We start from the raw sequence: 23,713 nt of genomic DNA on the forward strand, positions 1-23,713 counted from the left end.
ATGTAAGAATGCTGTCGAGAGCATTCAATCGAGAGCATCCTGTCGGGCTGTATCACCGCCTGATACGGCAGCTGCTCCGCCCATAACCGCAGAGCTCTCCAGAGGGTAGTGAGGTCTGCACAACGCATCACCGGGGGCAAACTACCTGCCCTCAAGGACACCTACACCACCCGATGTCACAGGAAGGCCAAAAAGATCATCAAGGACAACAACCACCCGAGCCACTGCCTGTTCACCCCGCTACCATCCAGAAGGCGAGGTCAGTACAGGTGCATCAAAGCTGGGACCGAGAGACTGATAAACAGCTTCTATCTCCAGACCATCAGACTGATAAACAGCTTCTATCTCCAGGCCATCAGACTGATAAACAGCTTCTATCTCCAGACCATCAGACTGATAAACAGCTTCTATCTCCAGACCATCAGACTGATAAACAGCTTCTATCTCCAGACCATCAGACTGATAAACAGCTTCTATCTCCAGACCATCAGACTGGTAAACAGCTTCTATCTCCAGGCCATCAGACTGTTAAACAGCTTCTATCTCCAGGCCATCAGACTGGTAAACAGCTTCTATCTCCAGGCCATCAGACTGTTAAACAGCTTCTATCTCCAGGCCATCAGACTGATAAACAGCTATCACTAACTCAGAGAGGCTGCTGCCTACATGCAGACTTGATACCATTGGCCACTTTAATAAATGTATCACTAGTCATCTTAAATAATACCACTTTAATATTGTTTACATATTCTACATTACACATCTCATATGTATATAATGTACTCTATACCATCTACTGCATCTTGCCTATGCCGCACTGCCATCGCACATCCATATCTTTATATGTACATATTCTTATTCATCCCTTTACATTTGTGTGTATAAGGTAGATGTTGTGAATTTGTTAAATATTACTGCACTGTCGGAACTAGAAGCACAAGCATTTCGCTACACTCACATTATTAACATCTGCTAAACCATGTGTATGTGACCAATAAAATTGGATTTGATTTGATTAGAAGAACGACGGTGTTGCAGTTGTCTTGGAGATCACAAGTTCCCAGAGTTCCCTGTAAGGGTGAAGGAGATTTGAGCTGGCAAAAGTTAGAGAGGTCAATAGAATCTCCTATGCGGAAGCGATTTAAATCATTGAGAAAACAAGTTATGCTAGTGAAGATATGGTAGTGGACGTACCACAGCCTTTATTAAATGTTTGCTGCCAGTCAAAAGAAACATGCTGTGTGTTAAAAAAAAAGGTGGATTTTGTGTCGTTCATTGCCACGGTTATAAACTGTACGGTACAAGTCTCAAAGAAGTCTCAGAAACTGGACATTGTGGCTGCGGCAGAAACGTTTTTGGGACTTAATGATTTTACATCTGAAAACCCACCCTTCCAGGTTCCCATTGATCCTCTGTAGGGATCATATGTTTTATTTAACAGAAAAGTTAGTTAATATATTTTTTTGGGGGGAATCCTGTTTCCATCCCGCACAGTAGGTGACGGATATATATATATACATACAATATACGATAGAAGCTGGTTTAAAATGGAAATGTGTCACGTCCTGACCAGTAAAGGGGTTATTTGTTATTGTAGTTTGGTCAGGACGTGGCAGGGGGGTGTTTGTTTTATGTGGTTCGGGGTTTGTTGGGATATGTGTTTATGTAAGAGGGGTGTTTGTTTAGAGTATTCCGGATTTTTTGGTTATGTTCTATGTTTTGTATTTCTATGCTCAGTCTATGTTGTGCATTTCTTTGTGTTGGCCTGGTATGGCTCTCAATCAGGTTACAGCTTTACATCGTTGTTGCTGATTGGGAATCATACTTAGGTAGCCCTGTTTTCACTTGTCCTTTGTGGGAAGTTGTTTTTGCACTGCTGTGTGTTTAGCCTGCAATACTGTTCGGTCGTTATTTCGTTTTTTTTGTTTCGTTAAGTGTTCTAATAAAAGTGAATATTGAGCACTCAACCCGCTGCGCCTTGGTCCACTATATACACAACGGCCGTTACAGAAATGGAAAAGTGTCGCAGTAGTTTTTGATAAAGAAGAACATCAAGACGAAGCAGCTGCAAAGTGGGATGTTCTGTTGAGCGCTACATCCTGGTGGGTTCCTGCTGAGCCGGTTAAATGGCATCCCTTGACAAGGCAAGAACAAGATGGACGTCAGGAGAAGGGCAGTATTGTCACAAGGAGACGTATACTTGGAAAACGGAGGGGAAAAAAGAGGCAGAGGAGGGTCTAAGCGAGAGAGGGTGAGCTTGAGTCAGTTTAAAATGGTGGAGAAAAAAAGGGAGATGGTTTGTTAAAGAAGAATGGTAGAAAGTGTAAGCAGAGTGAGATGAAGACAGGAGGAGAAAAGGAAGTGAATGAGGGCGAAGTATCGAAGGTGATAGGTGAAGTTCCTGGAGCCCGAGGCTTGCACCGAGGGTCAGGATAAAGATGAGTCGGACAGTGAAGTTTAATGAAAAAGTGGACCCTTTTGGCTGATCCATTTGTGGTTTCAGGGCGGGTGAAAACAGAGTTGGGTGCTGTGGAATCGGTGAAGGGAACCAGAAGTGGCGATAATTGTTGATGTTTCTGCTGGTCAGAGGGAGCAGACGCTCTGCATCAAATGAACGGGGACGAGATGTGAATTGTTTTGATCTCAAGAAAAGGGCTCCATTGAAAGGAGTGATTGCTGGGGTAGCTGTAAATGTAAAAGTCGACCAACTTAAGGGGAAGATTATCCGTGTTTGACGCTCGTCGTTTGGTGCGACGCAGACAGGTTGGCGAGAGTGGAGTCATTGTCTGTTCTTCTGAGTTTTAATGTTACGTACGCCTCTTGGAGGGAACACAACACCCTGCTACACCTCAACTCCCCGTGGAGGTAAAGAGGTATGGGACTGGAGGTAAAGAGGTATGGGACTGGAGGTGGAGGTATAGAGGTATGGGACTGGAGGTATAGAGGTATGGGACTGGAGGTGTAGAGGTATGGGACTGTAGGTGGAGGTATAGAGGTATGGGACTGGAGGTGGAGGTAAAGAGGTATAGGACTGGAGGTGTAGAGGTATGGGACTGTAGGTGGAGGTATAGAGGTATGGGACTGGAGGTGGAGGTATAGAGGTATGGGACTGGAGGTGGAGGTATAGAGGTATGGGACTGGAGGTGGAGGTATAGAGGTATGGGACTGGAGGTGTAGAGGTATGGGACTGTAGGTGGAGGTATAGAGGTATGGGACTGGAGGTGGAGGTAAAGAGGTATAGGACTGGAGGTGTAGAGGTATGGGACTGTAGGTGGAGGTATAGAGGTATGGGACTGGGGGTGGAGGTATAGAGGTATGGGACTGGAGGTGGAGGTATAGAGGTATAGGACTGGAGGTGTAGAGGTATGGGACTGTAGGTGGAGGTATAGAGGTATGGGACTGGAGGTGGAGGTAAAGAGGTATAGGACTGGAGGTGTAGAGGTATGGGACTGTAGGTGGAGGTATAGAGGTATGGGACTGGAGGTGGAGGTAAAGAGGTATGGGACTGGAGGTGTAGAGGTATGGGACTGTAGGTGGAGGTATAGAGGTATGGGACTGTAGGTGGAGGTATAGAGGTATGGGACTGGAGGTGGAGGTAAAGAGGTATGGGACTGGAGGTGGAGGTATAGAGGTATGGGACTGTAGGTGGAGGTATAGAGGTATGGGACTGGAGGTGGAGGTAAAGAGGTATGGGACTGGAGGTATAGAGGTATGGGACTGTAGGTGGAGGTATAGAGGTATGGGACTGTAGGTGGAGGTATAGAGGTATGGGACTGGAGGTGGAGGTATAGAGGTATGGGACTGTAGGTGGAGGTATAGAGGTATGGGACTGGAGGTGGAGGTATAGAGGTATGGGACTGTAGGTGGAGGTATAGAGGTATGGGACTGGAGGTGGAGGTATAGAGGTATGGGACTGTAGGTGGAGGTAAGGATGACAGAGGCAGAGAATATTACCGTTTACAGAGAATTTATTTCCTCAACACGGTAATGTGGGGAAAGGGGGCTGGACGGAACCAAAGCAAAGAAAGTAAGAGTTAAAAAGTTCCCTCTCCTACCTAACCACTACTTACCTAACCTTTTAGCACCTCCTGGCGCGCTAACCAAAATACAGGGGATGGTCCGCCCAGGTCTTACCTAGTGTGTATAGACAGTAAATACTACAGGTTATGTATCCCCGCGGGCCTCCTGCCTAAGCACTCCCAAGGAGCCTTTACCTCTGGGAACAAAAACGGAATAATTACTAACGTAAAGTAAACAATTTCAATAATTTAAAAAACAGTCCTTTTGGCACACACATAACTCATACGTAGCAGCCACAAAATACTTTCAACAAAACTGTCACTGAGCAACAACCAACACAGGACATCAAAGACACCATCTCTCTCTCTCTCTCTTGGCTTTTATTCAGCTGGAGAAGGAGTTGATCATCAGCTGTTTCCCCTGACGAGAGGGAGGGTTCAGAGCTCCAATCATCGATGGGGCTGACCAATCAGCTGCTTAGAATCCAGGAAGCCTGAAATACACACATACAATCACATACAGTTGAAGTCGGAAGTTTACATACACTTAGGTTGGAATCATTAAAACTTGTTTTTCAACCACTCCACAAATTTCTTGTTAACAAACTATAGTTTTGGCAAGTCGGTTAGGACATCTACTTTGTGCACGACACAAGTAATTTTTCCAACAATTGTTTACAGACAGATTATTTCACTTATAATTCACAATTCCAGTGGGTCAGAAGTTTACATACACTAAGTTGACTGTGCCTTTAAACAGCTTGGAAAATTCCAGAAAATGATGTCATGGCTTTAGAAGCTTCTGATTGGCTAATTGACATCATTTGAGTCAATTGGTGGTGTACCTGTGGATGTATTTCAAGGCCTACCTTCAAACTCAGTGCATCTTTGCTTGACATCATGGGAAAATGGGACCACGCAGCCGTCATACCGCTCAGGAAGGAGACGCGTTCTGTCTCCTAGAGATGAACGTACTTTGGTGCGAAAGTGCAAATCAATCCCAGAACAACAGCAAAGGACCATGTGAAGATGGTGGAGGAAACAGGTACAAAACTATCTATATCCACAGTAAAACGAGTCCTATATCAATATAACCTGAAAGGCCGCTCAGCAAGGAAGAAGCCACTGCTCCAAAACCATCATAAAAAAGCCGGACTACAGTTTGCCACTGCACATGAGGACAAAAATCGCACTTTTTGGAGAAATGTCCTCTGGTCTGATGAAACGAAAATTGAACTGTTTGGCCATAATGACCATCGTTATGTTTGGAGGAAAAAGGGGGAGGCTTGCAAGCCGAAGAACACCATCCCAACCGTGAAGCGCGGGGGTGGCAGCATCATGTTGTGGGGTGCTTTGCTGCAGGAGGAACTGGTACACTTCACAAAATAGATGGCATCATGAGGCAGGAAAATGATGTGGATATATTGAAGCAACATCTCAAGACATCAGTCAGGAAGTTAAAGCTTGGTCACAAATGGGTCTTCCAAATGGACAATGACCCCAAGCATACATCCAAAGTTATGGCAAAATGGCTTAAGGACAACAAAGTCAAGGTATTGGAGTGGCCATCACAAATCCCTGACCTCAATCCTATAGAACATTTGTTGGCAGAACTGAAAAAGTGTATGAGGAAGTAGGCCTACAAACCTGACTGTTACACCAGCGCTGTCAGGAGGAATGGGCCAAAATTCACCCAACTTATTGTGGGAAGCTTGTGGAAGGCTACCTGTAACGTTTAACCCAAGTTAAACAATTTAAAGGCAATGTTACCAAATACTAATTGAGTGTATGTAAACTTCTGACCCACTGGGAATGTGATGAAATAAATAAAAGCTGAAATAAATCATTCTCTCTACTATTATTCTGACATTTCACATTCTTAAAATAAAGTGGTGATCCTAACTGACCTAAAACAGGGAGTTTTTACTAGGATTAAATGTCAGGAATTGTGAGAAACTGAGTTTAAATTTATTTGGCTAAGGTGTATGTAAACTTCCGTCTTCAACTTTATGTTTCAGTAAGATTGGATTTATAGCAATGGTTATCAGCTGTACTGCAGGGATGGAATGCACGTTGTCGAAAATGGAGGTTGTGGTGGCAGCTGCAGAGAACTCTTTGTGTGTGTGTGTGTGTCAGACTAGACTTCAGAAGAGTTACAGGGTGTGTTAAGTGGTGATGTCCCATCCTTTCAGGCTGTTGGCATGAGGTAGGACTAGATAGATTTAAAAAGTAGGGTAGTGTTATTTTAATTTTATATATTTTTGTTGTTGTTGATAGAACAAAATTGTGAGTGTAGTGTTAGATGGTAGGATATTTGTTAATTTATTTTTCAAGCAAAGTATAAGGCAGTTGTACTCCAGTCTAGTAGTGGGGCGGTAATGCAAACCACCGTTAAAACACACCGAAGAAGAAGAAATCTCCCACAGTGCGGAAATAGAAAGGGGGTTTCCTGGTGCCAGTTAGCTTAGCGCTGTCGCTTTGACAGCTAGCTACATCAGAAGAATGTCAATACTATCGCTGGAAATTATTTGATACGATTTTAATAGAAATACAACCTAGAAGTGGTATCAGTTGCCGGAAATACGCTTAGTTTGCCACAGTCACACCAGAGCTAAGTTAGCTAACTAACGTCAGCCTGATTAACGCCAACTAGCTACGTATACAGATACAAGGTAAGGTTTATTTTATAGCTAAACAACTAGTTATATATATGTATTTAACTAAAGTCATGTCGTTGGTTGCCAGCTGCCACTGTTGTGCTAACTAGCTGACCGTGATTATCATGGCTAGCGTAGCTAGAATTAGCCATATTGTTAGCCACATCATGTTATTCTAACTAACCTTACCTAGCTATAGTCCGAGGCTTCTCCCGACGCCCAACATCCTTCAAACGTTAGGTAAACAAAAATAAATAAAAAATACGTTCGTTATTCACCCAAAATGTGGAGTTTCGCAGAGCAACTAAATATTTGTAGCCCGTTTTTTGTTGGAAGTAGTTAGATACGGTGGGTAACGTCTCCTCAAGCCCAGGTACTGGGTTCATATGACCTGCAAGTTGGCAATGCTAGCTAATGTTACTAGCTGTTAGCCTGCTAGCTAGCTAGGTTTAAACACAGTAGGTTAGCTAGGTAAGAACACAGTAGGTTAGTAGTAGGTTAGCTAGGTAAAAACACAGTAGGTTAGCTAGGTAAAAACACAGTAGGCTAGCAGTAGGTTAGCTAGGTAAAAACACAGTAGGCTAGCTAGGTAAAAACACAGTAGGCTAGCTAGGTAAAAACACAGTAGGCTAGCTAGGTACGTATCAAAACCAACCAGGATGGAGTTAGAAGTGAAAGTAGCCTAGTTAGCAGTGAAGTATCCTAGCTAGCACCGAACAGACCGACTGCCTATAGATAAAGTAGGCAGGGCTATTCCTGTTTTTGGTCATTTCTGTTATAAAATCAAAATAATGGTTTTGGACTCATTCAGCTTTTTTTTTATTTTTTTAACTGATTCAGTAAAATAACATTGGAAATTAATGTTGGAAAGTTCAATTTTAAATTCCTAAAACTTAACTTGAAAATGTTGTCGCTGCTTCCTGTTGACAAGACGTTTTTGATAAATAGGCCAATGTCAAAACACAGTTTTACGTGTCCAGGTCAATAAACAATATGCAGAAACAGTTTGTGATATATTGAAAACATCAAATGTACTGTAACGACCCTGGGTTTATAAGCGCGCTATCGACTGTGCTTATAAACCCAGGGTCGTTACAGTACTATCTACGCGTACATGTGCAACGATAGTAATCCTACTACAGCACCACATGCATCAGAAACCCTGTTGTTTTGTTAATAAATCACTGATATGGATTAGGGGGAAATCAGGTTGTATGAGCTGTTATAACTACCACAACTAAAAAAAAAAAAAAAAAAAACCCACATGGAAACTGAATATTGTTTTTATCACTGTTTAGAGGACAACCTGCAGAAGACAGTGGGCTACATTCTTTTTTTGTGTGTGTTGCATTTTGATATGGGGGGGGTCACCAAAAGAGAGGCAAAACTGTTTTTTGTCAATCACTCATATCGATTATCACGTTGAAATCAATTGTGCATCAAACTAACACGGAAAGAGAAAAAAGAGAAGAGGGCTGAATCAAATCAAATCAAATCAAATTTATTTTTATATAGCCCTTCGTACATCAGCTGATATTCTCAAAGTGCTGTACAGAAACCCAGCCTAAAACCCCAAACAGCAAGCAAAGCATGTGAAAGAAGCACGGTGGCTAGGAAAAACTCCCTAGGAAAAACTCCCTAGAAAGGCCAAAAACCTAGGAAGAAACCTAGAGAGGAACCAGGCTATGAGGGGTGGCCAGTCCTCTTCTGGCTGTGCAGGGTGGATATTATAACAGAACATGGTCAAAATGTTAAAATGTTAAAATGTTCATAAATGACCAGCATGGTCAAATAATAATAATCATAGTAGTTGTCGAGGGTGCAACAAGCACGTCCGGTGAACAGGTCAGGGTTCCATAGCCGCAGGCAGAACAGTTGAAACTGGAGCAGCAGCACGGCCAGGTGGACTGGGGACAGCAAGGAGTCATCATACCAGGTAGTCCTGAGGCATGGTCCTAGGGCTCAGGTCCTCCGAGAGAAAGACAGAAAGAGAGAAAGAGAGAATTAGAGAGAGCATATTTAAATACACACAGGACACCGGATAAGACAAGAGAAATACTCCAGATGTAACAGACTGACCCTAGCCCCCGACACATAAACTACTGCAGCATAAATACTGGAGGCTGAGACAGGAGGGATCAGAAGACACTGTGGCCCCATCCGATGATACCCCGGACAGGGCCAAACAGGCAGGATATAACCCCACCCACTTTGCCAAAGCACAGGCCCCACACCACTAGAGGGATGTCTCCAACCACCAACTTACCGTCCTAAGACAAGGCCGAGTATAGCCCACAACGATCTCCGCCATGGCACAACCCAAGGGGGGGCGCCAACCCAGACAGGAAGACCACGTCAGTGACTCAACCCACTCAAGTGACGCACCCCTCCCATGGACGGCATGGAAGAACACCGGTAGGCCAGTGACTCAGCCCCTGTAAAAGGGTTAGAGGCAGAGAATCCCAGTGGAAAGAGGGGAACCGGCAAGGCAGAGACAGCAAGGGCGGTTCGTTGCTCCAGCCTTTCCGTTCACCTTCACACTCCTGGGCCAGACTATACTTAATCATAGGACCTACTGAAGAGATAAGTCTTCAGTAAAGACTTAAAGGTTGAGACTGAGTCTGCGTCTCTCACATTGGTAGGCAGACCATTCCATAAAAATGGAGCTCTATAGGAGAAAGCCCTACCTCCAGCCGTTTGCTTAGAAATTCTAGGGACAATTAGGAGGCCTGCGTCTTGTGACCGTAGCGTACGTGTAGGTATGTACGGCAGGACCAAATCGGAAAGATAGGTAGGAGCAAGCCCATGTAATGCTTTGTAGGTTAGCAGTAAAACCTTGAAATCAGCCCTTGCCTTAACAGGAAGCCAGTGTAGGGAGGCTAACACTGGAGTAATATGATCAAATTTTTTGGTTCTAGTCAGGATTCTAGCAGCCGTATTTAGCACTAACTGAAGTTTATTTAGTGCTTTATCCGGGTAGCCGGAAAGTAGAGCATTGCAGTAGTCCAGCCTAGAAGTAACAAAAGCATGGATTAATTTTTCTGCGTCATTTTTGGACAGAAAATTTCTGATTTTTGCAATGTTACGTAGATGGAAAAAAGCTGTCCTTGAAACAGTCTTGATATGTTCTTCAAAAGAGAGATCAGGGTCCAGAGTAACGCCGAGGTCCTTCACAGTTTTATTTGAGACGACTGTACAACCATCCAGATTAATTGTCAGATTCAACAGAAGATCTCTTTGTTTCTTGGGACCTAGAACAAGCATCTCTGTTTTGTCCGAGTTTAAAAGTAGAAAGTTTGCAGCCATCCACTTCTTTATGTCTGAAACACAGGCTTCTAGCGAGGGCAATTTTGGGGCTTCACCATGTTTCATTGAAATGTACAGCTGTGTGTCGTCTGCATAGCAGTGAAATTTAACATTATGTTTTCGAATGACATCCCCAAGAGGTAAAATATATAGTGAAAACAATAGTGGTCCTAAAACGGAACCTTGAGGAACACCGAAATTTACAATTGATTTGTCAGAGGACAAACCATTCACAGAGACAAACTGATATCTTTCCGACAGATAAGATCTAAACCAGGCCAGAACTTGTCCATGTAGACCAATTTGGGTTTCCAATCTCTCCAAAAGAATGTGGTGATCGATGGTATCAAAAGCGGCACTAAGATCTGAACAGGTGTCTCTCGCTTGAACTTTTAGAGTTATTGTCGTTGAGTGATTTGGTGTCTATAGCTTGAACGGTTCAACATTTACTGAATTATTTTATGCTATAAGTTATAAAGGACAGGGACTGCGGTTGAAAATTAGCCGGCTGGCTAAAACCCGGCACTTTTACTGAAATGTTGATTAATGTGCACTGTCCCTGTAAAAATAAAATAAACTCAAACCTTCAGAAAGTATTCATAGCCTTGACGTAGTCCACATTTTTTTTGGTTATACATCCTGAATATAAAACAGTTATTAAATACACACAATACTGCATAATGACAAAATAAAAACATGTTTTTAGAAATTTGTGCAAATTTTATTGAAAATGAAATATAGAAATATTAAATTTACATAAGTATTCTCATCCCTGAATCAATACTGTGTAGAAGCACCTTTGGCAGCGATTACAGGTGTGAAGGGCCCTCCACACCTGGATTGTGCAACATTATGGTTTTCAGAATTCTTCAACCTCTGTCAAATTGGTGGTTGATCATTGCTAGACAGCCATTTTCAGGTCTTGACATAGATTTTCACATAGATTAAAGTCAACTGTAACTCTTCCTACACACTGTCACTCCATCACACCCACCAAAACTCACTCATCATTTATACTCTACACACCCACTCACATACAATCATCATACAGTGCATTAGAAAAGTTTTCAGACATCTTGACTTTTTCCACATTTTGTTACGTTACAGCCTTATTCTATAATTAATGAGGAAAACAATGTATTTATTTCCTCTACACAAAATACCCCATGATGACATCACAATACCCCATGATGACATCACAATACCCCATGATGACATCACAATACCTCATGATGACATCCCAATACCCCATAATGACAAAGCGATAACAGGTTTTTAAAAGTTGTGCTGCTGCCGTGCTGTGTTGTCTTAGGTCTCTCTGTATGTGGTGTTGTGGTGCCTCTCTTGTCGTGATGTGTGTTTTGTCCTATATTTTATTTTTATTTGACATTTTTAATTACAGCCCCTGTCCCTGCAGAAAGCCTTTTGGTAGGCCGTCATTGTAAACCTGTTTTCACTTTGTCATTGTGGGGTATTGCTGAGGATTATTTATTTGTTTTATCAATTGTAGAATAAGGATGTAACAAAATGTGGAAAAAGTTAAGGGGTCGGAATATTTTCCGAAGGCGCTGTATCTACCTCCATCACTCCAGTATCCCTGTCTCCTTCCCCCTATACATATCTACCTCCATCACTCCAGTATCCCTGTCCCCTTCCCCCTATACATATCTACCTCCATCACTCCAGTATCCCTGTCCCCTTCCCCCTATACATATCTACCTCCATCACTCCAGTATCCCTGTCCCCTTCCCCCTATACATATCTACCTCCATCACTCCAGTATCCCTGCACATTGTTAATATGGTACTGGAGTGTGTGTATGTACCAGTCAAAAGTTTGGACACACCTACTCATTCCAGGGTTTTTCTTTATTTGTACTATTTTCTACATTGTAGAATAACAATGAAGACATCAAAACTATGAAATAACACACATGGAATCATGTAGTAACTAAAAATGTTAAACAAATATATTTGAGATTTGAGATTTTTCAAAGTAGCTACCCCATTGCCTTGATGACAGCTTTGCATTCTCTCAACCAGCATCACCTGGAATGCATTTCAATTAACAGGTGTACCTTGTTAATTTGTGGAATTTCTTTCCTTAATGCGTTTGAGCCATTCAGTTGTGTTGTGACAAGGTAGGGGTGGTTTACAGAAGAGCCCTATTTGGTAAAAGACCAAGTCCATATTATGGCAAAAACAGCTCAAATAAGCAAAGAGAAATAACAGTCCGTCATTACTTTAAGACATGAAGGTCAGACAATATGGAACATTTCAAGAACTATGAAAGTTTCTTCAAGTGCAGTCGAGAAAACCATCAAGCGCTATGATAAAACTGGCTCTCATGAGGACCGCCACAGGAAAGGAAGACCCAGAGTTACCTCTGCTGCAGAGGATAAGTTCATTAGAGTTACCAGCCTCAGAAATTGCAGCCCAAATAAATGCTTCAGAGTTCAAGTAACAGACACATCTCAACATCAACTGTTCAGAGGAGACTGTGTGAATCAGGGCTTCATGGTTGAATTGCTGCAAAGAAACCACTACTAAAGGACACCAATAATAAGAAGAGACTTGCTTGGGCCAAGAAACACGAGCAATGGACATTAGACCGGTGGAAATCTGTCCTTTGTGAGACGCAGAATAGGTGAACGGATGATCTCCGCATATGTGGTTCCCACCATGAAGCATGGAGGAGGAGGTGGTGTGGGGGTGCTTTGCTGGTCACTCTCTTTGATTTATTTAGAATTCAAGGCACACTTAACCAGCATGGCTACCACAGCATTCTGCAGTGATACACCATCCCATCTGAGACTATCATTTGTTTTTCAGCAGGACAATGACCCAACACACCTCCAGGCTGTGTAAGGGCTATTTGACCAAGAAGGAGAGTGATGGAGTGCTGCATCAGATGACCTGGCCTCCACAATCACCGGACCTCAACCCAATTGAGATGGTTTGGGATGAGTTGGACCACAGAGTGAAGGAAAAGCAGCCCCCAAGTGCTCAGCATATGTGGGAACTCCTTCAAGACTGTTGAAAAAGCATTCCAGGTGAAGCTGGTTGAAAGATTTCCAAGGGTGTGCAAAGCTGTCATCAAGGCAAAGGGTGGCTACTTTGAAGAATATAAAATATATTTTGATTTAACACTTTTTCTTTTTTTTTGCTGACTACATGATTCCATAATTATTTATTAGTTTTGATGTCTTCACTGTTATTCTACAATGTAAAATCCTTGAATGAGTAGGTGTCCAAGCTTTTGACTTGGTACTGTATCTACCTCCATCACTCCAGTATCCCTGTTAAAACCTGTTGAGGACAGGAGTTCTGCTAGCAGGGCGCGAAATACAAAACATCAATCTAATAATTAAAATTTCTCAAACATTCGACTATTTTACACCATTTTAAAGATACACTTCTCCTTAATGTAACCACATTGTCCGATTTCAAAAAGGCTTTACAGCAAAAGTAAAACATTAGATTATGTTAGGAGAGTACATAGACAAAAATAACCACACAGCCATTTTCCAAGCAAGGAGATGTGTCACAAAAACCCAAAATACAGCTAAATGAAGCACTAACCTTGGACGATCTTCATCAGATGACACTCCTAGGACATCATGTTACACAATACATGCATGTTTTGTTCAATCAAGTTCATATTTATATCCAAAAACAGCATTTTACATTGGTGCGTGATGTTCAGAAAATGTATTCCCACCAAACCTCCCGGTGAATGTGCACATCAATTTACAAAAATACTCATCATAAACATTGACAAAATACATGACAATTATTTAAAGAATTATAGATACACTACTCCTTGACGCAACCGCTGTGTCAGAATTTAAAATAACTTTACGGAGAAAGCACATTTTTAAATATTCTGAGTACATAGCTCGCCATCAAAGCAAGCTATACAGACACCCGCCAAGTGGTCAACTAAACTCAGAATTAGTATTATAAATATTCTCTTACCTTTGCTGATCTTCGTCAGAATGCACTCCGAGGACTCCTCTTTCCACAAGAAATGTTTGTTTTGTTCGAAATACTCCATATTTATGTCCAAATACCTCCGTTTTGTTCGTGCGTTCAGATCACTATCCAAAGGCATAACGCGCGCGCGAGCGCAGTACCAGAGACGAAAAGTCAAATAGTTCCATTACCAGTCGTAGAAACATGTCAAACGTTGTTTACAATCAATCCTTAGGGTCTTTTTAACATAAAAAATGCGATAATATTCCAACCGGACGATAGTGTATTCATTCCAGGAGAAAAAGAAGGAACGGCGCTCTCGCTGGCTTGCACATCACCAAGCCCTTTGTCCTCAGGCAGTCCACTCATTGACTGAGCTCCTATTTTCTGCCCAGTAACAGGAGAAGGATGAAAAAACTTTCTGAAGGCTGTTGACAGCCAATGGAAGCCTTAGGAAGTGCAACGTGACCCCACAGACACTGTAGTTTCGATAGGGATTCAAAAGAAGAACCACAATTCTCAGATTTCCCACTTCCTGGTTGGATTTTTCTCAGGTTTTTGCCTGCCATATGAGTTCTGTTATACTCACAGACATCGTTCAAACAGTTTTAGAAACTTCAGAGTGTTTTCTATCCAAATCTACTAATAATATGCATATTCTAGTTTCTGGGCCAGAGTAGTAGGCCGTTTAATTTGAGTACGTTTTTCATCCTGCTGTGAAAATACTGTCCACTATACCTTAACAGGTTTTAATATGGTACTGGAACTGACCCTGTATATAGTCACCTTACCCATATACAGTGCCTGTATATAGCTACTGACCCTGTATATAGCTACTGACCCTGTATATAGCTACTGACCCTGTATATAGCTACTGTCCTGTATATAGCTACTGACCCTGTATATAGCTACTGACCCTGTATATAGCTACTGACCCTGTATATAGCTACTGATCCTGTATATAGCTACTGTCCCTGTATATAGCTACTGACCCTGGAACTGACCCTGTATATAGCTACTGACCCTGTATATAGCTACTGACCCTGGAACTGTCCCTGTATATAGCTACTGACCCTGGAACTGTCCCTGTATATAGCTACTGACCCTGTATATAGATACTGACCCTGTATATAGCTACTGACCCTGGAACTGTCCCTGTATATAACTACTGACCCTGGAACTGTCCCTGTATATAGCTACTGACCCTGTATATAGCTACTGACCCTGTATATAGCTACTGACCCTGTATATAGATACTGACCCTGTATATAGCTACTGACCCTGTATATAGCTACTGACCCTGTATATAGCTACTGTCCCTGTATATAGCTACTGTCCCTGTATATAGCTACTGTCCCTGTATATAGCTACTGTCCCTGTATATAGCTACTGACCCTGTATATAGCTACTGACCCTGTATATAGCTACTGACCCTGTATATAGCTACTGACCCTGTATATAGCTACTGACCCTGTATATTTTGAGTCATTAATGTTCTTATCACGTGAGGCTGTGGTTTACATCCTAGTAGCATCATCACCAGGGCTATGGAGCCAATCAGACCTGCTGTACAAGTTTTTAGTAGTTTACTAATGTAAACCTACTACTAGTAGCTGATGATGTGTGTCTGTCTACATGTATGACGCACCATTTTAACACGTTTCAGCAGCATGGTACAGCCCCAGACAGACACCTGGGACATGGCTGGGGACGAGGGAGGCGGGGCTCTCCGGGTTCCTGCTGAGCTGGCAGCCAATGAGGTGGTGACCAGACTACTGGGCGACAACCAGCAGCTCCGAGGTAGGACTCACTCACACGCCACTGGGGAATACTTTCTTTGATCCACAATGAGGCACAGATTGTGTATGTGTGTGTGTGTGTGTGTGTGTGTGTGTGTGTGTGTGTGTGTGTGTGTAGAGGCGTTGCGGACCAGCAACCAGGCCCTGCGTGAGCGCTGTGAGGAGATGGAGGAATGGAAGCGGAGATCTAGAGAAGAGAGGGAATTCCTCAGCTGTCGTTTCCAGGAGGCCCGGGCGCTAGTGGAGAGACTGGCCAGGGAGAACCACAGCCTTACCAGCCTGGCCAGCCCCTCCAACCCTGGAGCGAACCAAGGCCTGCTGGTCAACGGTCCCAGTTTCAGCCAGGACTCCTGCCCCGAATCCAATGGGGGTCCTGGGAGTGGAGGGGAGCATGAGAAGAGGTCCGAGACCAACGGAACCGTAGCATCCTCACTGGTCAGTACGGAGGTAGGAATGGTTAGATTCAGAAATACCAAATACATTCTTGATGTTGAATTTAAGTAGTAAACAGGATACAGAAATTGCTATTTGAATTGGAAGGAAATAGAATTGAAATCAGTGAAATTCAAATGATGTCTCCTCTTCTATAGTAGGCATAGTCTATACAAATATACATCTATAAAACATCAGACATGTCGTTATACACATGCATATAAAGTATTGTTGAAACAAATTCATTTTCAGGACAAACTCTTTTAAACGAATGATCAAGGAAAACAAATGTGAATATTCTAAGTTATTATATTTCATTAATCACTTACATTTTGTTCAATATGGGGAAAATACAACATTTTCCAGAATGCATCAGCATTCTGGTGGGAAAAGGAACAGCTGCTCTTTCCATGACAGACTGACCAGGTGAAAGCAGGTGAAAGCTATGATCCATTATTGTTTTTTTCCACACTCAACAGTTTCCTGTGTGTATCTAGAATGTTCCACCACCCAAAGGACATCCAGACAACTTGACACAACTGTAGGAAGCATTGGGAGTCAAAATGGAACGTGGAAAGTGGAACGCTTTCGAACATCTTGTAGAGTCTCGATGAATTGAGGCTGTTCTGAGGGCAAAAAGGTGTTCCTAATGTTATGTACACTCAGTGTATAATGGTCTATTCTAAGGTTAAGATGGTCTATTCTAAGGTTAAGATGGTCTATTCTAAGGTTAAGATGGTCTATTCTAAGGTTAAGATGGTCTATTCTAAGGTTAAGAGTATATTTTATTTTTATTTTTATTTCACCTTTATTTAACCAGGTAGGCAAGTTGAGAACAAGTTCTCATTTACAATTGCGACCTGGCCATATATAAACGTTGTTTCTGGAGAAAAGTGTTTTTCTTTAGTATCTGGAAGTGTGACCTGTCAGATTCAATCAAAACGTTCTGTGGCTGAGTGGAATTTCTGTGAATTACACTGAATTAAATTCTACTTCCTGTCACTCAAACTCTCTCTATCCTGTGGGATGTGGCCGTTTAAATTTGAATTTAAACTGGTGAGTTGAACGTTGTTGAATTGAGCCCAACCCTGGTGGGTAGAGATGGATGGATAAAAGAGGAAGGAGAGAATTGTCCATCCACACATTATGCTGTATTTCCTGGTTGACAGGTGACAGAGCGAGGGATGGAGGAGAGAGAGAGTAGAGGCCATTAGTAGTCAGGTGACAGAGAGAGGGATGGAGGAGAGAGTAGAGGCCATTAGTAGTCAGGTGACAGAGAGAGGGATGGAGGAGAGAGTAGAGGCCATTAGTAGTCAGGTAACAGAGAGAGGGATGGAGGAGAGAGAGAGTAGAGGCCATTAGTAGTCAGGTAACAGAGAGAGGGATGGAGGAGAGAGAGAGTAGAGGCCATTAGTAGTCAGGTAACAGAGAGAGGGATGGAGGAGAGAGAGAGAGAGTAGAGGCCATTAGTAGTCAGGTAACAGAGAGAGGGATGGAGGAGAGAGAGAGTAGAGGCCATTAGTAGTCAGGTGACAGAGAGAGGGATGGAGGAGAGAGTAGAGGCCATTAGTAGTCAGGTAACAGAGAGAGGGATGGAGGAGAGAGTAGAGGCCATTAGTAGTCAGGTGACAGAGAGAGGGATGGAGGAGAGAGTAGAGGCCATTAGTAGTCAGGTAACAGAGAGAGGGATGGAGGAGAGAGAGAGTAGAGGCCATTAGTAGTCAGGTGACAGAGAGAGGGATGGAGGAGAGAGAGAGTAGAGGCCATTAGTAGTCAGGTAACAGAGAGAGGGATGGAGGAGAGAGAGAGTAGAGGCCATTAGTAGTCAGGTGACAGAGAGAGGGATGGAGGAGAGAGTAGAGGCCATTAGTAGTCAGGTAACAGAGAGAGGGATAGAGGAGAGAGAGAGAGAGTAGAGGCCATTAGTAGTCAGGTAACAGAGAGAGGGATGGAGAGAGAGAGAGAGAGAGTAGAGGCCATTAGTAGTCAGGTGACAGAGAGAGGGATGGAGGAGAGAGAGAGTAGAGGCCATTAGTAGTCAGGTAACAGAGAGAGGGATGGAGGAGAGAGAGTAGAGGCCATTAGTAGTCAGGTAACAGAGAGAGGGATGGAGGAGAGAGAGAGAAGAGGCCATTAGTAGTCAGGTAACAGAGAGAGGGATGGAGGAGAGAGAGAGAGTAGAGGCCATTAGTAGTCAGGTAACAGAGAGAGGGATGGAGGAGAGAGAGAGTAGAGGCCATTAGTAGTCAGGTAACAGAGAGAGGGATGGAGGAGAGAGTAGAGGCCATTAGTAGTCAGGTAACAGAGAGAGGGATGGAGGAGAGAGAGAGAGTAGAGGCCATTAGTAGTCAGGTAACAGAGAGAGGGATGGAGAAGAGAGTAGAGGCCATTAGTAGTCAGGTGACAGAGAGAGGGATGGAGGAGAGAGAGAGTAGAGGCCATTAGTAGTCAGGTAACAGAGAGAGGGATGGAGGAGAGAGAGAGTAGAGCAACAGCAACAAGCAACACTAGACACTTATTATGGTGGGAGATTTCAATACGGTCTTAAATACCTCTATGGACCGGAAAGGAAATCACACTACAAACTATCACCCTCAGGCACTGAAGGAAATCATGGATATATTGGAATTAGTGGATATATGGAGGCTTAAATACCCTGAACTAGTGAGGTATACATGGAGGAGGTTTAATATCCTGACCTAGTGAGATATACATGGAGGAGGTTTAATATCCTGACCTAGTGAGATATACATGGAGGAGGTTTAATACCCTGACCTAGTGAGATATACATGGAGGAGGTTTAATATCCTGACCTAGTGAGATATACATGGAGGAGGTTTAATACCCTGACCTAGTGAGATATACATGGAGGAGGTTTAATACCCTGACCTAGTGAGATATACATGGAGGAGGTTTAATATCCTGACCTAGTGAGATATACATGGAGGAGGTTTAATACCCTGACCTAGTGAGATATACATGGAGGAGGTTTAATACCCTGACCTAGTGAGATATACATGGAGGAGGTTTAATATCCTGACCTAGTGAGATATACATGGAGGAGGTGTAATACCCTGACCTAGTGAGATATACATGGAGGAGGTTTAATACCCTGACCTAGTGAGATATACATGGAGGAGGTTTAATATCCTGACCTAGTGAGATATACATGGAGGAGGATTAATACCCTGACCTAGTGAGATATACATGGAGGAGGTTTAATATCCTGACCTAGTGAGATATACATGGAGGAGGTTTAATACCCTGACCTAGTGAGATATACATGGAGGAGGTTTAATATCCTGACCTAGTGAGATATACATGGAGGAGGTTTAATATCCTGACCTAGTGAGATATACATGGAGGAGGTTTAATACCCTGACCTAGTGAGATATACATGGAGGAGGTTTAATACCCTGACCTAGTGAGATATACATGGAGGAGGTTTAATACCCTGACCTAGTGAGATATACATGGAGGAGGTTTAATATCCTGACCTAGTGAGATATACATGGAGGAGGTTTAATACCCTGACCTAGTGAGATATACATGGAGGAGGTTTAATATCCTGACCTAGTGAGATATACATGGAGGAGGTTTAATATCCTGACCTAGTGAGATATACATGGAGGAGGTTTAATATCCTGACCTAGTGAGATATACATGGAGGAGGTTTAATATCCTGACCTAGTGAGATATACATGGAGGAGGTTTAATATCCCTGACCTAGTGAGATATACATGGAGGAGGTTTAATATCCTGACCTAGTGAGATATACATGGAGGAGGTTTAATATCGTGACCTAGTGAGATATACATGGAGGTTTAATACCCTGACCTAGTGAGATATACATGGAGGAGGTTTAATATCCTGACCTAGTGAGATATACATGGAGGAGGTTTAATATCCTGACCTAGTGAGATATACATGGAGGAGGTTTAATATCCTGACCTAGTGAGATATACATGGAGGAGGTTTAATATCCTGACCTAGTGAGATATACATGGAGGAGGTTTAATATCCTGACCTAGTGAGATATACATGGAGGAGGTTTAATACCCTGACCTAGTGAGATATACATGGAGGAGGTTTAATATCCTGACCTAGTGAGATATACATGGAGGAGGTTTAATTCCTGACCTAGTGAGATATACATGGAGGAGGTTTAATATCCTGACCTAGTGAGATATACATGGAGGAGGTTTAATATCCTGCCCTAGTGAGATATACATGGAGGAGGTTTAAGCAAGCTAGTCGTCTTGCTTACGTTCTTGTGTCATTCTCTCTGACACCAAAAGTTAAAGTGTTGATAGGGATGCAGTCGGACCGTCACATAATTGGGATAAACGCTACCGTTCAAAAGTTTTGGGTCACTTAGAAATGTCCTTGTTTTTGAAAGAAAAGCACATTGTTTTGTCCATTAAAATAACATCAAATTGATCAGAAATACAGTGTAGACATTGTTAATGTTGTAAATGACTATTGTAGCTGGAAAAGGCTGATTCTTTAATGGAATATCTACATAGACGTACAGAAGCCCATTATCAGCAACCATCACTCCTGTGTTCCAATGGCACGTTGTGTTAGCTAATCCAAGTTTATCATTTTAAAAGGCTAATTGATCATTAGAAAACCCTTTTTCAATTCTGTTAGCACAGCTGACAACTGTTGTTCTGATTAAAGAACCAATAAAACTGGCCTTCTTTAGACTAGTTGAGTATCTGGAGCATCAGCATTTGTGGGTTCGATTACAGGCTGAAAATGGCCTGAAACAAAGACCTTTCTTCTGAAACTCCTCAGTCTATTCTTGTTCTGAGAAATGAAGGCTATTCCATGCGAGAAATTGCCAAGAAATTGAAGATCTCGTGTACTACTCCCTTCAAAGAACAGCACAAACTGGCTCTAACCAGAATAGAAAGAGTAGGAGGCCCCGGTGCACAACTGAGCAAGAGGACAAGTACATTAGAGTGTCTAGTTTGAAAAACAGACGCCTCACAAGTCCTCAACTGGCAGCTTCATTAAATAGTTCCGCAAAACACCAGTCTCAACGTCAACAGTGAAGAGGCGACTCCGGGATGCTGCCCTTCTAGGCAGAGTTCCTCTGTCCAGTCTCAACGTCAACAGTGAAGAGGCGACTCCGGGATGCTGCCCTTCTAGGCAGAGTTCCTCTGTCCAGTCTCAACGTCAACAGTGAAGAGGCGACTCCGGGATGCTGCCCTTCTAGGCAGAGTTCCTCTGTCCAGTCTCAACGTCAACAGTGAAGAGGCGACTCCGGGATGCTGCCCTTCTAGACAGAGTTCCTCTGTCCAGTGTCTGTGTTCTTTTGCCCATTTTAATATTTTATTTTTATTGGCCAGTCTGAGATATGGCTTTTTCTTTGCAGCTCTACCTAGATGACCAGCATCCCGGAGTTGTACATTTAGTGTAGTTAGTGTACTGCAGTTAAACTACAAACAACACTACAGTACACTAACTACAGTATTAACTACACTACAGTATTAACTACACTACAGTATTAACTACACTACAGTACACTAACTACAGTATTAACTACACTACAGTATTAACTACACTACAGTATTAACTACACTACAGTACACTAACTACAGTATTAACTACACTACAGTATTAACTACACTACAGTACACTAACTACAGTATTAACTACACTACAGTATTAACTACACTACAGTATTAACTACACTACAGTACACTAACTACAGTATTAACTACACTACAGTATTAACTACACTACACACTGTAGTGTAGGGTAGGTAGTGTGTGTTGTGTGGGTAGTGTGTGTTGTGTAGGTAGTGTACTCCAGTTAAACTACACTGTAGTTAGTGTTCTGTATTGGTCCGCAAAGCTTCTATTGAATATACTGTCTCTATCTCTCTCTTCCCCTCCCTCTCCCTCCCTCTTTCCCTCCCTCTCCCTCTTTCCCTCCCTCCCTCCCTCTCCCTCCCTCCCTCTTTCCCTCCCTCTCCCTCCCTCCCTCTCTCTCTCTCTCTCTCTCTCTCTCTCTCCCTCCCTCCCTCCCTCCCTCCCTCCCTCCCTCCCTCTCTCTCTCCGTCTCTCTCTCCGTCCCTCTCTCCGTCCCTCCCTCCCTCTCTCCCTCCCTCCCTCCCTCCCTCTCTCTCTCCCTCCGTCCGTCCCTCCCTCCCTCCCTCCCTCCCTCCCTCCCTCCCTCCCTCCCTCCCTCCCTCCCTCCCTCCCTCTCTCTCTCTCCCTCCCTCCCTCCCTCCGTCTTTCTAGCCCTCAGGAGGAGGGACTGGGTTTCTCCAGCTGCTGAAGAGCCACAAAGAGACGTTGGAAGAAGGGATGAGAGATCTGATGAGGAGGAATGAGGAGCTGGAGAAAGAGAGGGAGGAGGGAGAGCGGGAGAGAGACTGCCTTCGTCGCTCGGTTGAGCAGCTCGGATCCAAGCTGGTTCAGGCGCAGGTAGTGTGTGTGTGTGTGTGTGTGTGTGTGTGTGTGTGTGTGTGTGTGTGTGTGTATTGTTAGGGTCATTCTGTGTAAAAAATCAACAACAGAAGGTACAGTGGGGCAAAAAAGTATTTAGTCAGCCACCAATTGTGCAAGTTCTCCCACTTAAAAAGATGAGAGGCCTGTAATGTTCATCATAGGTACACGTCAACTGTGACAGACAAAATGAGAAGAAAAAAATCCAGAAAATCACATTGTAGGATTTTTAATGAATTTATTTGCAAATTATGGTGGAAAATAAATATTTAGTATTTAGTTAGTGTGTGGTTCGGCCCAGTGTGGTTTGGCCCAGTGTGGTTCGGCCCAGTGTGGTTCGGCCCAGTGTGGTTCGGCCCAGTGTGGTTCGGCCCAGTGTGGTTCGGCCCAGTGTGGTTCGGCCCAGTGTGGTTCGGCCCAGTGTGGTTCGGCCCAGTGTGGTTCGGCCCAGTGTGGTTTGGCCCAGTGTGGTTTGGCCCAGTGTGGTTCGGCCCAGTGTGGTTCGGCCCAGTGTGGTTCGGCCCAGTGTGGTTCGGCCCAGTGTGGTTCGGCCCAGTGTGGTTCGGCCCAGTGTGCCGTCTGGGGAGTCCAGACCTTCTCCTCTCCTGGGCCGTCTGGGGAGTTGCCCCACAGATGCTGTCGTAACATCGCCGGATACCACTAAATGAAATGACGGACTAAAATATGTATAAAAATATTGAAATGGAAGGTAAAGGCATGCTTGTGTTCCTTAGAGCTCTGGTGTTACCGAGGAAACGGTTCAGCATTCCGATGCCCCGCCCCCGTCTGACAGGTATGACATCATTTCCTCATCACTTCCTGCAACGTGTGTGCGTGTGTGTGTGCGTGCGTGTGCGTGTGCGTGCGTGTGTGTGCGTGTGTGTGTGCGTGTGCGTGTGTGTGTGTTTTCGGTGTGTGTGTGTGTGTGTTGTCTGTGTGTGTGTGTGTGTTGTCTGTGTGTGTGTGTGTGTTGTCGGTGTGTGTGTGTGTGTGTTGTCGGTGTGTGTGTGTGTGTGTTGTCAGTGTGTGTGTGTGTTGCTGGTGTTTGTGTGTGTGTGTGTGTGT

At 43.5% G+C, this 23,713-nt stretch overlaps 1 protein-coding gene and 1 long non-coding RNA gene across 5 annotated transcripts in view; one reads left to right on the forward strand and one right to left on the reverse strand.

The window, feature by feature from the left end:
• Nucleotides 1–3,950: 3,950 nt before the first annotated feature.
• On the reverse strand, nucleotides 3,951–7,365 carry LOC106572993 (uncharacterized). The gene is made up of 2 exons (XR_001321236.2): nucleotides 6,866–7,365; nucleotides 3,951–4,513 (listed from the first exon to the last, which is right to left on the reverse strand). It is a non-coding gene; the product is annotated as an uncharacterized lncRNA (long non-coding RNA).
• The window catches only part of LOC106572992 (NF-kappa-B essential modulator-like), a 47,634-nt gene continuing 30,335 nt past the window's right edge, over nucleotides 6,415–23,713 (forward strand). Inside the window, exons 1-5 of one of the 4 annotated variants that reach the window (XM_045696575.1) lie at nucleotides 6,415–6,691; nucleotides 15,623–15,756; nucleotides 15,874–16,202; nucleotides 22,442–22,627; nucleotides 23,383–23,441. In XM_045696575.1, coding sequence (XP_045552531.1) covers nucleotides 15,627–15,756; nucleotides 15,874–16,202; nucleotides 22,442–22,627; nucleotides 23,383–23,441 — 704 coding nt within the window. In that variant the 5' untranslated portion in view covers nucleotides 6,415–6,691; nucleotides 15,623–15,626. The remainder of the gene's footprint in view (nucleotides 6,692–15,622; nucleotides 15,757–15,873; nucleotides 16,203–22,441; nucleotides 22,628–23,382; nucleotides 23,442–23,713) is intronic. The other 3 variants (XM_045696576.1, XM_045696577.1, XM_045696578.1) reach the window with 3 other exon arrangements.

The sequence above is a fragment of the Salmo salar genome, chromosome ssa15 (genome assembly GCF_905237065.1).
Source record: "Salmo salar chromosome ssa15, Ssal_v3.1, whole genome shotgun sequence".
Taxonomy (NCBI): Eukaryota; Metazoa; Chordata; class Actinopteri; order Salmoniformes; family Salmonidae; genus Salmo; species Salmo salar.